A 16,172-nucleotide genomic window follows, 5' to 3' on the forward strand; every position below is an offset into this window, starting at 1 on the left:
ATTGAGACATATATTTTGTCTCCCCTTCTACCAAAGGAGCTTCTATGGAAAAAACACCTTTTGATTCCACAAGAAAATATTTTCCTGTGTGTTCTTCTGCCCCAGTTTATTCAGGTACTGACAAAATCCGTGCACCACTCCCAGACAATCTGTTTGCTGATGCCAGCCAGCTACAACCTCTGCAGCTGTAACCAACTTTACAGCAAAAAATTGAAGATTATAGTCAAAATCATCTGCTTTCTTTGGATTTTTTTTTTCAAACATGATTTGCAGTATTCCTAAAAAGAATGAAGATGTTAACAAGCAATCAGTATCTCTGAGCTGAAAAGAGAAACAGTTTCCACTTAGTTCGCAGCTTCTAGAAAAGTAAAATTATTTTCAGTGAAAACAAAATGTATTTCAGTGATAAGTTAACAGAGAATCAGAATGAACAGGCACAGAACTGACTGATTGCTCTGTGTTTCAAACATCTATCCCAGATTTCCTTGTGGGTGAGAAAGGGTACAAATTTAAGCCATAGCTTTTATATTTCTGTAGTGTCTATTATATATTCATATATATATTCTATTATATAGTCTATATTCAAAGTGTCTGTTTCAGATATGCTTTTAATCTTCCTTAAATAAAAACTTACAGAGTAAATCAATTTCAGAAGAGCATCAGGTTTTTCTTTTCAACTAAATTCTGTTAAAATACTTGATAGGTTTATCTTCGTTCCAGCATGGAAAGAAAATAAAAGTCGACCACTTTGAAGCTGTCATCAGGTGAAATTGCAATTCTCCAGACAGCTTTATCATGGTCCCAGTCAGCCCCAGCAACAATACAAGGAATGTAGACAGCAAAGAATTTAAATATTTAGCCATTGGAAAAGTCTTGGATTCTTCAAGAGAGCAGAGCTTTTTGTGTTGAAATGTAGGCATTCATTTAATGTGATCAACAACTAAGTGACTGAAATGTGAATGTTTCCACTTACTGCTAGAAAAAAGGGAATGAAAATGTGAATTGTCACTCAAATTTATATTTACAAGGTTTATAGTATTTGCTAGAGCTGAGAAAATGATGTTAACTGTTCTGATAATCTGAGAAAATTATTCAAAAGTATCAAACCTGTCTGGAGCTGGGATTGTGATTGTGATATAAAAGCATTTGAGCAAAAGGAAACAAAATCACTGATGTCTTCATGGATATAGATTGGTAAAGATGTAAATACAAATGAAATTATGTTTTTTAATGAAATAATTAAAATACTTCAAATTAAAATTTAAAATAATTTTTTGATGGAAAGTTCATGTATACTACAAATGTGTGTTAGAGTTATGTGTATTTATTCATATAAGCATGAATATACTACAAGGAGTAGGTAAATTCAAAATAAAAATAAAAATTTGGAATTGAGAACACTCTGCAGAGCATAATTTCTCCTATCTCGTTGTTAAGCAAAGATGCAATTTTAAACCAGGACCAAATGATGATTTGATATTTAGAAGTGTGATATATTTATGTTTTTGTGGATAGGTGTTCCTTTGATTACTGTACAGTAGGATTAAGTCTGCTTGATAGGAGAAAGTAGTTTATATAAAATGTCATAAAATATGTTCTTTTTTTTCCTACAGCATAATTTGGATAAACATTTACTTCGGGGGGAAATGTGTAAATGTTGGAAATGTGGATGAACTGACCTTTTTTCTTCCACCTTTCTTTCACCTGCCTAGTTGTTAATTACACCAGAGTAGAAATCATGATAAAGGTAGAAACGCCTAAAATCCCTGACTTTTATAGTTAATTCCCCTGTTTCAGACTAAATTCAACCTAAAATCAAATTTCCCCGTGGTTGATGCCCCCAGCTCTTTCCTCCTGCCGCGGTAAAGAGCAGATGTTGGGAATCTGCTCTCCCAAAGCCAGCACAGGGCTCTGCAGCTCCTGGCAGCGCTGCCTCTCCACACCTTGACAATTGACCAGAGAGCTCGGCACGATGGAAAAGGACAATTACCGGGGCAGAATCGGCAGAGACAGCTCTGGAAGCCTCGCTGGGGAGAGCAGCCGAGTAGCTCGGAAGGTTTCCGTGGGCAGGTGCAGGAGGGGTGAGGCTCCCCCGGGGCCAGCAGGAGTGAGAGATGCTCCTGTGCACAGGGAAGGCAGGAGCTGTGTCCCCAGGAGAGGGACACTCGGCATCTGAACCTCCCACTCTCTCCTCGCCTGTGCCTCCTCCGGATGCTCAACCCAGCAGAAATGTTACTCAGGGGGAGGAGGGACAGGCAGGAGGTGGAAGGAAAGTTTATTCTATTTGTAGGGTGAGAAGGGAGGAGGAACAAGTGGAAGGATATTTAAACAAAGGCTGGTGGGGGAGAAGTGTGATAGTTGAGAGCACGATGAAAAAAGAAACCACTGACCTATTTTTTCTCAAGAGTTTTTGTCCCCAAATGATGAATGTCATTAATTCTGTGTCTAGGAAATTTAGTGTCTTAATCAGGTTTGACAGGAAAGCAAATTCTAGATTTTTTTTATTATTATTATTTTTTTTTATCTGACGGTTTAAAAATCATTCATGCACTGCTTTTACCTGCATCTGCAATCACATTTATGTTTTGTAAGTGACCCATTCAAACAGAAAGGGACATCTCCCCTGTTTTCACATCCTTCTTTACTCCCACTGGAGAAGCTTTAGACCCTTTTGAGCCCACAGTAAAGCTTGGACTTGGAAATACCTATATTTATTCGAGGAGCCTTTATTTTGCAGCTAATACGTTGGAATTTTCCTTCTGGAGCTCGGAAGAAAAATGACCTTTCCCTCGATCTAGTCCAGGCACTAGAGGGCATCCCTCGCCTGCAGGTTACACAGAGATGTGTCCCCAAACTGCTCGGGAGAGTTCTGACTTCCTTCTCCCCGTCTGCTTTTCCACTCCTTGCGCTGATTTATGTGGATGACAAAGAGAACAGGACTCATCTGTCAAACGATTCCTATTTTGGGCCGAAGATGTCTCTACCAAAGACTCTAAAGATGCGACCTGATCAAGCCAACAGTAAACATCCTGCAGCAAAACAGAACTCCAAAAGAAAAAAAAACTTCCCAGGAAACAGGAGGCCACAGGATAATTTTCATAAAATCTGGACCTTCATGCAATAGCCACAGCCTAAAAAGAAATTGCAGTTCCTCCTTGAGCTTAACAGACTCCCCAAAACTCAATGATTTCAGTATGTTTTAGAGGAAGAAGAGTATTAGTCATGCCTGAGATTTTTTTACTTGGTTTTGGTGAATAAACACAATAATCATGCCACTAATTTTGCCTTATCTTACATCACAGAGATATTCAAGAGGTTGGGCGCTCTTTTACCTTAAAGAGATATTAAAACCTCAATATATTGACAACTGTGAGGACCTTCAGCAATAATAAATTTAGAACCATCTAAAGAAGTCAAGAGCGACACAATCCTGGGTCCTTATGAGAGGTACACTCGGTGTACCTGATATTTTAGAGATTTAATAAAACTAAAAGATTATTTTTGTTTCAATTTTTGTATTGCTATTGCACAATGAAAGCTCGTGTTGCTTTTTTTCTGGGTTCTCTAAACCACAGAAGCCTGTGTCCTTCCATTCTGCCCTCTCCAGCAGCAGGAACCATTGAAAGATGGTTTCCCTTGAAGAAATTGTGTTGTAAGTCAGTTCCACCTGGAAGGAATATCTGCATGCCCAAAGTAAGAACAGCTTATACCACCAAGAACCCAATGAGCACTGCTAAGTTTGACACAGAATTGGTTACACAGACAGGAAATGAGCTTCACTTAGTTTTCTGTTGGAATGTTAACATGGTGATGCCATTCCCAAAAATTCCATTGGATAAAATTCATGGTTACCATATCCAGGAAAAAAGGTCTCTGCAAAGAGAGCTCAGGCACATTTATCAGCATTTATCTTTAGGACTCCCAGCAAGGCAGTCCAAGAAAAGAAGCAACACCGCAGGCTGGATACCAGGTTTGCTTTGAATAAAGGGCAGGGAGGTGGGCACAGCTCCATTCCTGGGAAGCAGGAATCTGACCCTGACTTACAGTAAAGCCACTCAGCCATCAGCCCCAGGCCAGCAGACACCTACCTCTCTCTCAGTCTCCTCTGATGAATGAATAACTGGTCACATAGAATCCCAGAATCATGGAATGGTCTGGGTTGGAAGAAACCAAAAAGATCCTCCAGCTCCACACCCTGCCATGGGCAGGGAGATCTTCCACTGTCCCAGGCTGCTCCAAGCCCTGTCCAACCTGGCCTTGGGGAATTCCAGGGATGGGGAAGCCACAGCTCCTCTGTGAAATCTGTGCCAGGGCCTCACCACCCTCACAGGGAAGGATTTCTTCCTCTTTCCAGCTTTCAGCTTAAAGCCATTGCTCTGCTTACTAATAATAGCCAGATGTGTCTATTCTTCCCTGACATGAGATGCCTGAAGGTGGGAACAGCCCTTACTCCTCTATTTTTAGTACCTTTCTTAAGGCTGTAGCTCCATAAGAGCTTTCTCTTGCAAGCAGGTGTGATATGGACACACCTGTACTTCAGAGCAGCCTCGTTGACTTTCTTGTGCTCAGTGACCCCTGAAAATCTCAGTCCTTTTTCAGAGATGCTGAAAACTTCCAGTGCTGAGGATTCAATGCTATTTCTGCCTTGAAGAGTCTCCATCCTTTGAGATAATAAAAAAACTCACAAAGTCCTGAGCAAGCTCTTCTAATTGACCCTGCTTTGAGCAGGAGGATTGGCCTGGGAGATCACCAGAGGTGTCCTCCAGCCTCAATCCTTCTGTAATTCTGTAATTCTGTAATTCTGAGACCTCAGCCTACTTGCCTAGATGTGTATGGACCTTTCAGGCTGTGATTGGAGAAGGTGTTGACCTTTAGGATGAGCTGAGTTCTCTCAGCATCAAGGAGGAGGGATCTGAAATTCCCAGAGCTGCTACTGGCAGCCAAACAACAAACTGGGTACTTAGTGGATTCACCCAGAACAGAAGAAATGCAGGTAGAGTTTCCTCCCTTTGCCTGAGGGGTTTGAACCTGCATCTCCCAGCTGAAGGTGTGAAGAGCCTGGCAGTATTTGGTGAATGATATTTAAACAACAAATAAAGGCCAAGAAAGTATCTCCTGAGCCTGTCTAGATATTATCTGAAAACAGATTTCATTCATTTATGTGTGTGGGGAAAAGGCTTGTCTAAATATTATGCTTTCTTATGGGAGAAAAAAAAAACCCATCACATTTTTGGACCAGCTCCAGGAAATTCACAAGTTTAAAAAAAATTTAAAAAAGGAGGATAAACAAACCTACTTATAGAGTTGGTATAAGACATTCATCTCTCTCACAAGAACACTCAGATGATCGATTTGTAAGCATAAATCAATGCTGAGGAAACTGCAGGACCAAGACACTTGCTGGGGGCCAAGATATCTCCGAGCACGCTTCCATTTTGCCACCCACTCTATCTGTGGCTTTAGGCAAGTCAGGTCTCCTTATACAAAATACAGATTATGGGATTTAACCCTATGGCTGAAAAGGGTTGCATGCCATGAAACATTTTAATTATGATTTTATTATATTGCAATATTAGAAACCCTACCTTCTACCAGGGAAGTCAGAAGTGTGACATTTGCTGCTTTTCTTCTTCCTGCAGGCAAATTCAGTCCAAGTCTGTCTAATTTTTCTCGCAAGCAGCGTCCTCCGTTCTTGGATTTTGCTCTGTCACGAGAGAACAGCAGGAAAGAGGGACTTGTCATTACTCTGCACCTTTCTCCTATGTTAATATAAGCCTAGAAACTGCACACACTTCATTGGCAAATATGTGGGGTAATTACTGCAGTAGTGACTTCAATGGGAAATATTTCAGAGCTGTATTCTTAATATCCTGCTTGCTCTAGGTGATTCTTTAACATCAGTTCTTTGGCAGAGTTAGAGATTTTAATGCTTGTCATGGGGGCATCAGATCTTCAGGCAGCTTTCCACCTAGTGGAGCCCAGAGTCCTGATTTGGGCATGGCACCTGGGATTTCAGTGACTAAATATAAATATTGACAGTGCAAACATTTATATCTGGTTTAGCCAAGCCAGGCTCCAAAGACAAATTAGAAAGAAACATGACCTTCTAGAGTTAAACAGATATCCACAATGAGTGAACTTTACTCATGTGGCTTGTCTGGCTGTTAAAGGAAGCCAGATAGCTGCTTAAATGTAGATGTCTATGTGGAACCCAGCTCTAACTATCCCTCTATAATTTATGTAGAGACCTGGGTACTCTGAAATGTCTTCAAATCCAAAAAATCACAAGAAAGATGGTCAAGGCAACAGGAAATGCTGAAGCTAAAATCTCAGCCATAATTGGTTATCTGTGCCCCTGTGCCAAACACCTACATCCCCTTGTTCTCACAAAATGGGTCCTGGTGTGTCCCAGCTGCTTTTCTGCAGCACCTCAGTGTTTGAAGCATTTGAGACAAATCCACTTATGCAGCTGATGTAGGTTCAAATTCTTCCTCAGCCTGAGGGAATTTTAACCTGTATCTTTCAAACAGATGCAGCAGCCAGCTGACAGAAAATAACAACTGTTAAAATGCTTAAACAATGAATAAAACAGTGACTGGAACTCTGATATCTCCCATCTCAAGTGAATTACCTGTCCATTAATTAGATAAGAATCTATACCTTTGCTTTTTGAGAAACACATAATTTACACAAATAACTCCAAACAAGACTGAGGGGCTTTCAGCTTAGAAAAAGCAATCACTGAGTAATAAAAATAAATAACTAAATATTTTGAGGTTCATATTCAAGTTCCTTCAGGGAGAGGAAGGAACCAAATAGAGAATATCACCATTTGGATGCCTGGTTTTATGTTTTTATTTATTAAAAAACATCACAACTTTGGCCACATTGTTTGTCATGAAATAACTTCTGAAAATATTTTTTTTCTTTTTTCGGAAGAACATTTTATTCTGAAAGCAAGCTATTTAGGAAAATAGGTAAGCAGTGACTGCTGACAGGATGCAAAACTAGCCTTCAAGGTCTCAGGGAAACAATCCATGAGATTTTGTTTTCCTACATCTTTCCTGGTCAAATACAGAGTGTTTGAGCCTGTTCTCTAGCTGTGAAACCCTCAGTTACAAATCGACTGAATATGTTCCATTGCTCTTTCTGATTCAAAAAGTATTAGCACATCCAAACTGCAGACAGGGAGGAGCCCCTGGTTTTTGCAAACTCCTGAACCATGCCCAGGGTTAATTTGGGAGAGGAGATATTTAATCTGGATCAAAAACCTGTGGGGATTATTCAAGCATTTTAACGCAGGAGACAAGTGAGCCCCCACATTCAAGTTGATGCCTTTGAATCCAAAATAACTTGCACTGTATTGATGAAACCTGCAGCATGAGCATTTAAAATGAAAATTAACTGAAGGTTTCCCCAGGATGAAGCAAATAGAGGGGAAAAATTTTGGTGGATGTTGATTTTGGATTTCAACACTCATAGAGACGGTTAAAGGGAACTTATGCCTTGAAAACAGTTTATGGTCTATAGTCATTATTCTCCGAGATGTCTCAGGACAGCTCTTGAGTGCCTGCACGTCTCAGGCTGGTTAAAATGACTTTCAGTATAAGCAGGAGGATCAGTGTGGCCTTCAGTGCCAGCAGTGAAATAACCGATGACTTTCCAGCTAGTTTTGATCAAAGGGTGTTCAAGCAGCTGATGCCATCTGAGCTGATGCCTCGGGGACACCGTGACTTAGATATGCCTGCCTGAATTACAGTTGCCTCCTGGTTTTCCACTTGCAATGTGAGACACAGTCTGCCCCTTTCCTTCTTTCTGCTCCTGCTCTCTGCAGGTGTCTGCTCTGGCCAGTGAAGGGTCAGAGGCAAAATTTTGCCTAATTTTTCACTTCTCCCCAAATATCTCACAACAAGAAAAGTAAAACCAGATTATCCTGTCTTTGTTGTGCTCAAAAAACATGCAGAGGAAGAAAAAAACACCTCAGTGTTTTATTTTTTTGGTGGAGTGAGGGCTGTAACTATTATAAAATTATTTACTTTGAGATAGGTTCTCAGCAAGAATTTAGATTTGTAGCTCTGGTGAAATTTTCCACTAGCTGATTTTTTTTTTTCTCAAAACAAATCAAAGCAATATCTATCCATGCCTGATGAGTAACTGAAGAGAGGAGGAAAAAAAAAATCAGTTTGATGAAAAATGTAAATTTGTTAATTTACTGAAAATTCTCCAGTGTTCCTTCCTGATCCATCCCCTTCTATTCACCCCAAATATGCCACCTATCCAAGCAGGGAAAAAGAATAAAGCCTATCTGTTAATAATAATAATAATAATAAAAAATACAGCAATTACAGCATTGTCTAGGAGTTGTAATCCTCACCTTCAACTTACCTTCTCAAAATACCTCCAAGGAGGGAAGCGTTGAGGCATTCTGGTGGTGAAAGGCGCCTCTTCACCTCTGCAATGGTCACTTTGTACTTGGAAGTGGAGCTGAGCAGAGACAAGCGACCAGGAACGGAGCAGAACAGGTCAGTGGGGTTGACAACACAGGTGCCACCTACAAAAAAAAAATTGAAATATTGAAGTGAGGGAAACCTCCTCTTCTGTGTTTTGACAAACCAAACGATGAACAGCTCTGTAGTTCTCTTGTGGCTGGTTTTGTTTGGGTTTGGTTTTTCCCACAAAGGTGGTTTGGCTTTCTATGACATTATTGTTTTGAGGAAAATGAATGTGTTGGGATTTCAGTGTGGGAACAGTGAATTATTAGATCTCATAAGTTTTACAGTCAAAACACCTTGTGATGGTTATTTGATTTCATGCTCTGAAAAAATTACTGATTATCACTAAGGTCTCTCCAATCCAGTGTGATTAACAAAATAAGATTGAAGCTTCACCACTTAAAAAAACCCCACAGTTTGTGAAAATATTAGGATGTTGGTTCTAATGAGAAATGTTAAATTTAACTCTCATAGCAGAATTTAGGATTACAAAGATTCAAGAATGCTATGGGTTTGCAGTGATTTGCAGCAAGAACAGCTTTCCACACCTTTGAACTCATAAATTCCTTCCAAAGTTAGGTCAAATCCTCAGCTGATATTAACGATTAAAATCTATTGAGCTACATCAGTTTATCTCAGGTTAGCTCTGCAATTGTTTATTTCTTGAGAGTGGCAATTCCTTGGCCTGGGTCTAAAACTGCTGAATGATCACCAAATCTTTCAGTCAAGACTGTGATCAATAACTCCTCAGGCAAAACTGAGCTTTTAACTTAAAGTTAATATGAGGGAGAGAAAGAGAGAAAACTTTCTCTGCAACTGATCCAAGAGAAAAGAACAAACTCCCAGGGAAAAAAAAAGAAATAATCTTAAGGACTAACACATATTTTTTCACCAAGCACAAAACACTTTTCTTTGACCTGCCTTCTCCAACATGACTACAACAAAAAATTTTCTATGGAAGAAATAAATCTTACCACTGCATGCACCGTTATTCCCTGGGGGAATGAGAAAAAAAAGGAGCTGCATATGACAGTGATACAAAATATCATATAATTCAATGCACTACTAGGAGGAGTTCAGATGGTTTATGTGAGGATGATGATATGAAGACCTTCTTAGAGCAGAATTAATCTGTGTTCAACACTCATGCTTAAAGGAAACATACTGTCCCTTTTAAGATACCCTGATAATTTCTTTCTTTCCTGTGAACACCTTAATCTTTTTAACTACAAAACTTACTTTTTTGCACTTAAAAATTTTAGCTTCTAACCTAAATTCTGTGAGAATAGGATAGGATAGGATAGGATAGGACAGGACAGGACAGGACAGGACAGGACAGAACAGAACAGAACAGCACAGAACAGAATAGAATAGAATAGAATAGAATAGAATAGAATAGAATAGAATAGAATAGAATAGAATAGAATAGAATAGAATAGAATAGAATAGAATAGAATAGAATAGAATAGAATAGAATAGAATAGAATAGAATAGAATAGAATAATTATAATTACAAGCTTGCTTTAGCCAAGATCCTACACCTTTTTCTTTATCAATTTACACATGCAGCCCTCTTAAAATTAAGGTGTCTGTTTCACTTCTCACAGAGACAGACTGAAGGATGAACCTTCATTAAATGCAGACTATTGCTTGCTTACATAAGGCAATAAGGAAACAGAATTTCTTTCCAAATATTTCAGCTCTTGAAGGTATATTTAAACATTTGTGCTGACAGCAAAACCAGAAAAGAACATCTCTTGGTATCAATCCCAGATGGGTGAGATCCTGACTCAGTACAGCAGGGTATTTTATGACTTCTAATTATGTTCCAGGGCAGATATTAGTGTCCACTTCTTAGACAGGATATAGAGACAATTCGTGCATCACCAAAATATAGGCACATCAAGGGCACTGATGCACATTTTTACACAGCTCAAAGCTACAATTAATGAGCTCATACGCTCAAACACAGAAATCTGGCGCCACACGCCTGAAATAATTTTGGGTCTGTGTTGTTTTGGTGTGTTTGGGTTTTCTTCGGTGGGTTTTCTTTCTTTTTTTTTTTTTCCCAGAAACCTGTAAATATTTTCAAGTGACATTTTCAAACTTCTGGTCTGTCAGGTACATTTGTGAGGAGCGTTAACACTGAATAGATCTGTTTGTTTGGCATCTGCCACACAATGCATATACACACGTGTATATATATATACGTGTCAAGAAAACAGTAGCACTGTGTACATATTTATTTACTTCAATGAGTCTCTAGATTTTATAACGAGTGAGACTGTACTGAAATCAGTGTCATATTAAAGTTCATCTCCTTGCCAGGTTAAGCCAGTATGTGCACCCTTTATGCCAGATAAATAATTGTTCCTTTAATCCAAAAACCTGTTACCCTGCAGCTGCTCCTACCCTAACCAGAACTTACTGGAGCACTCCTTATTACTATTTCATAGAAAGTTGCTTACAGTCTGAAATATTTTAAAATATCATGCCTAAGGAACATGATCTTAAACCAAAGCATTTCCAGACAAGCCAGGTATGGGTTAAAAGCAAAAGAAATTAACAAGTCTAGATCATCTGCTTTCCAGAAACATGGGGAACAAGTAGCAAATTACAAGAAGGTAAAATCTATTGAATATAATTATTCACTCTATTAATTATTCATTGACATAGCAACAGAGAGCGGTGTGGTGCTTTCTAGATGAAGATATGTCTTTGTCACAAACTGTGTGCATTTTTGAAGGCATGAATTTCCTACCACAAACACCACATTTGAGAGGAGATGGATGAAGTCCTGGCCTTTGCACTATGTGGTAAACAGAAAAAGGCATAGAGGGCTGATGGAAAGAGAGGAGAAAGAGAAGAGGAGCCACACAGGAAGATGAAAGATTAGATTTCTAGTCAAACACATGCTTCAGAATATTCCTTCCTTCCTTCTGATCATGTGTTAGAGTGGACAAATGATTTTGCAAAGCAGCTTAACATGAAGACCACAAGACATGTTTTAAAGTGAACTAAACAGCGGTGGCAACAACTTTCTCCCCCATCAGCACAATGCCACTGTAGGTTCTGCTGGAAAAGTCAATCCTCACTTAATTGTTGAGCCAATCTTGTCATAACAGAGTATTTGAGAGGTGGGATGCTAAGATACCAGCAGAGGAAGCAGAAATGATGCCTCAAAAACAGAGCAGAAATAATGCTTTTTATGAGTCTGATGATTCAACCTGGAGATCCCTATTCCCCTCAGCAGTTTTTACTGGTTTTGGAAATCTTTACCAAATAACTTCTGGTTCCAGGACACGTGAGACCCCCTCAGCTCATCAAATGAAGAGTCCCACATGCAGGAACAGCAAAGTAATGTGCCCATAAATGTGCCTGAAGAAGGGATGGCTGTGGTCCTTCCACCCTGACTCACTATCCGTGGCATTCATCCTATGGCAAAGCCAGAAAAAGGAAAAGAAGAGCAGGCAGACAGTGGGATAACTGGTGGGATCATCCAGGATGATTGCCTCAGCAATTCTGTGCTCTGAATACTGCATAAAATGGGCCTGTGAGTGTTAAGACTCTTTTTAGGACAAGTGTTTATTCCCATAGGGAAGTGATTACATGGTCTGATCTGACTTCATCTGTTGCCATGAGATATTACTTTGGAGATGACTGTTAATGGTTATGGTTGTGCTCCTACAGCTACAGAGTTCTGGAAACACAGGCAAGACAAGATTTAGGCAAAGAGAGAATTATAGTTTATATTGCAACTGATAGTTTAGGGGGAAAAAAAAAGAAAGGGAAAATTTCAGCACTCAGTCAATTCCTTCTTTAAGGCTTCTCTCTCATCCAGCTCTATTCAATAACTTCTTTATTCATGACAGAGCTTTAGTCTCTGATCTGTCATCTTCATGTTGATTTCAATAAGTACAATTGGTCACAAGATAAATATGGCTGGGAAAGGGAGGTGCTTTGTGCAGCTGACCTCATCTAGGTGAGAGACCAAGGGCCCAAAACTGCTCTGCTGAATTCAAATCATCTCAAGAGACTATATATAACCTGATGTAGATAAAGATGTTCCTGCTCATTGCAAAGGGTTGGACTAGATGACCTTTAAAGGTCTCTTCCAACACAAAATATTCTATGATCCTAATCCATGATTATTTTCAAGTGGCCTCAGGGAGGGGAATGACAAAAGACTTAAGTTTGTTCTAATTAGTTTACTTTGGGACCCCAAATCCTTTTCAGTCCAACTGACTGGTTCGTGCTAAACAGAGTGTCCTCCTTCATGAGAACTGTGCTTCTGCTTCATTTCCCAAGCCTAGAATGAGCAAAAGTCAGGCTATGTGATACTGGAAAAGGCAGTCAGAGCAAACATGGGGAGAGTATTTCCCCTCTCTTATTCCTGTCTCCACATCAAATGGCACACGTCGGTACAAAATGCCAACACGAGCTGATGATGGGCTGTGCAGATGACAGCAGAGAGAACAGAGCCATGCTCTAACCCATCCTTCTTGTCAACACAATGAAAATCCCAATAATGCACATGGTGAGGAGAGCTGGGTCTGTTTTGGTTGAGGGTTCCTTTTGTACAGATGAAGAGAACAATAGGGTGGCTGGAGTGTGGTGGTTTATTCTGATTTAGTTACTCATGCACCTGCTGAAATGCAAGGCACCCTTACACCATCAAATATTTGTGCATCCTTTCATTGATAAAACCTATATTCTGAAATATTTTTTATACTTTTCATTAGCAACATTTTTGTTTTATCAGGAACGAGACAAATATCTGTTAATGTCATTGATGTTTTTTACACTTTAAAGGCAATTTTAAAAAAAAAATGTGTCTTTAATTTTGTACATCCTTACACTCTGCAAGATCATCTTTTATTTGTTAATTGTAACAGCCACAATATGATAAGTGTTTTATATTCATTGAATACAACATAGTCCCTTTCTCCAAGACATTTGCCTGTAAATGTCATGCACCTATGTAAGGAAACATCATAATACACTGGTGACAACAGTGCAGAACTGCTGTTTATTTTGTTTTTCAGGATGTAGATGTTTGTGTACTTGTGTACATTATTAAGTGTAAGCACACCTGAATGTCAACAGATTGATCTTCTATAAAATATTAATAGCATGCTATGCTTTTTATTAGTCTATTATTTATATCTGCAGGTGCTGTTTGTGGGACCTTACATTTTATAGCTTATTTTCTGTCCTGTGCTGAAATTCTGCCAGGTTTAGAGTATGTTGCAAAATAAAGACATTAGAATCTGTCTCTCCTTAGCTTTTTTCCCTTATCATGTAGCAAATGTAAGCAAGCAGTTATCAGTACAGATTTTGTCAGTACTGTTTAATCCCATTTTCAGTTCCAAAAGGTCTATAAGCAACTTAAAATGTTCTCCAAATTATCCTCACATGACCCAGTCATTAACATCAGCAGCTAAATATTCAAAACTCTAAAACTAATCTACATTTGTCAGGAAAATTAGCACTGCTTTTTTTAATTTTTTTTCCTTAGTTATTCTTTTGGTTTCATTTAAGTTGAACTTTGCATCATGTTGGTAACCACATAAAACCAGCTCATGCTAGGAACAGAATTCCGAGATATCCCTCACTACAACATTCATGCCAAGAAACAAAGACATGCCTGCATGCACAGAACATGAGGATTTTTAACATATAAACCAAAAGATTCAGTAAGAAGGTATCACCAGCAGTTTCTAAGACCAGCCTCTTACCTACACCAGGTTTTTAAGGATATTAAGAGCTGCAAGAATTTTAAGTGTAAACAAGGTTTAAAAAAAAACTTTGGGAGTAGCAAGGTGGAAAAGAGAATAATAGGAATAAATGGGTTTGTTACAGGAAACCAACTTTAAAGTTTGGATGAACATGTAAAAATACCTCCTGACCCCAGGACCAGCCCTCCATTATCAAGGTGTGTCAGTACTGACACAGGAGAACCTCTGCAGCTCCCGGGCTGAAGGGTAAGATCTAAACCATTCCCAAAAGAAAAGATATCTGCTTCATTCCTCTTTCCCAAACACAAGGGAAATGGATCTTCCCAAGGCCTCTCCAGGTCTCTTTTTCCCATTGGCTTGGGAAAACCTCAGAGTTCTGCTGGAGAGTGCCCGTGACCCTGCGCTGGTTCCTGCAGGACCAAGGCTTGGGCAGGCTCTGTGTGTGCTGTGAAGGTGTGCTAAAGGTTTGAGGCTCTGCCCAAGCTGTCCCACGAGTGGGACAGAGCCAGTGATGCTGAAAGGGGAATCTGTCCCAGGAGCCAGTGGCTGGCTGTGTGTGCCCTGGTTGTGTTGTGTGTTTGCTGTGTGCCCACCCGCCGTGGGCTCTTACACACCTCACTCCCAGGGTGTGTGCTTGAGCTTTTGGGATTCCAGGGACAGCTCTGCCTGCTGCACATCCCCAGCGTGCCTGGCTCCAAAATCTCTGCTGAGCCAGGCAAAGCTGGGACTGTGCAGATCATGACACCCCGCAGCTCGAAATGGAGCAAAGTGAGATAGAAAAGATATTACACACAACTTCTACCCCAGCAGGAACGGGGAGAAACACAGAGCCCCAAAGCCGGGGAGAACTCAGCCCAGGGACTCTCCATGACCCTGCTGTCCTCAGCCAGAAAATACACCTTTAGTAGATCAGCAGGGAAAACAAACAAACGACCAAACAAATCCCCCAAAAAACAACCAAACCTCAAACAGACAAACAAAACCTCGCCGAAAGGTCAAACCAAAACAAAACAAACCATCAAGCAAGCGAACAAACAAACAAACAAAGCTCTCAAAATCCAGCCTGATCTCTTCTCCAAACTTCTGCCAAAGGTGTGGCTGCGGCCAGGAGAGGAGGATGCTGCCGGCACAGCCCGACAAAGCCGCTGCTCAACCCCCTCCGTCCCCTTCCCCAGCCCCAAACTCCTGGCGAGCTGGAAGTCGCCGAATGATTTGGCTTTAGTCGGCTGGAGATTATCTCAGCTGGAGCCGCGAAAGCCATTAATTAAGCCAGCTATTTAGATTTTTAATGCGATTTAAATTGGCCCTTGGAACAGAAAAGAAGAGAAAAGAAGAAGACAACAGCGCTAATGACAGCGCGTTAAGATCTGAACACAATGATGGGCTATTACGGGAGTCCCGAGGCTCTTGTAAGGTTCAGAAGAGCGGGGAAAAGGGAAGGAAGGGCCCAACAAAGGGAAGACAAGGAGGTGATCTGCCCTACCCTCGGCGGGCTGAAAGCCGGGCACGTGGGGACAGGGTCCAGCCGCAGGGATGGATCCTAACCCGAGCCCCGCTCCAGCGCCCGGAGCTGCGGGGTGGGCTGGGGACCTGCGGGGACACAGCCGGGCCCTGCGACCCGGAGCTGGGGGCAGGACAGCGGTCCTAGGAAATATCAGGGGAATGGAAGAGAACAAGACTGGCCGGGGAACTCCAGGCCAGATCAAGGAGAGAACAAGGTGAAAGGGGATGTCTTGAAGGACTTTTTCAACCTAAATGATTTTTTGGCTCTATGATTCTGTGTCCCGGGTAACCATTCCTTGACCCCGGGGTGCCTGGGGAGGTGCTAACACACCAGCACCCTACTTTTCCCCTTTGGTTTCCACACAGAACAGCACGGGAGAAGATTCTCCTGGGGCGAGGTGCAAAACCCACAGCCCCTGCCTTCACCCGGCCCCTCCAG

General features: G+C 40.7%; 1 protein-coding gene across 1 annotated transcript in view; it reads right to left on the minus strand.

Annotated features, from left to right (window-relative positions):
* Positions 1-16,172, minus strand: part of TFAP2D (transcription factor AP-2 delta) — a 51,384-nt gene that overhangs the window by 25,956 nt on the left and 9,256 nt on the right. The window contains 2 exon segments of the mRNA XM_086875591.1: positions 5,586-5,704; positions 8,386-8,551. Of these exon segments, the coding sequence (XP_086731717.1) occupies positions 5,586-5,704; positions 8,386-8,551 (285 nt within the window).

This window comes from Cyanistes caeruleus, chromosome 2, assembly GCF_971803275.1.
Source record: "Cyanistes caeruleus chromosome 2, bCyaCae1.hap1.1, whole genome shotgun sequence".
Lineage (NCBI taxonomy): Eukaryota > Metazoa > Chordata > Aves > Passeriformes > Paridae > Cyanistes > Cyanistes caeruleus.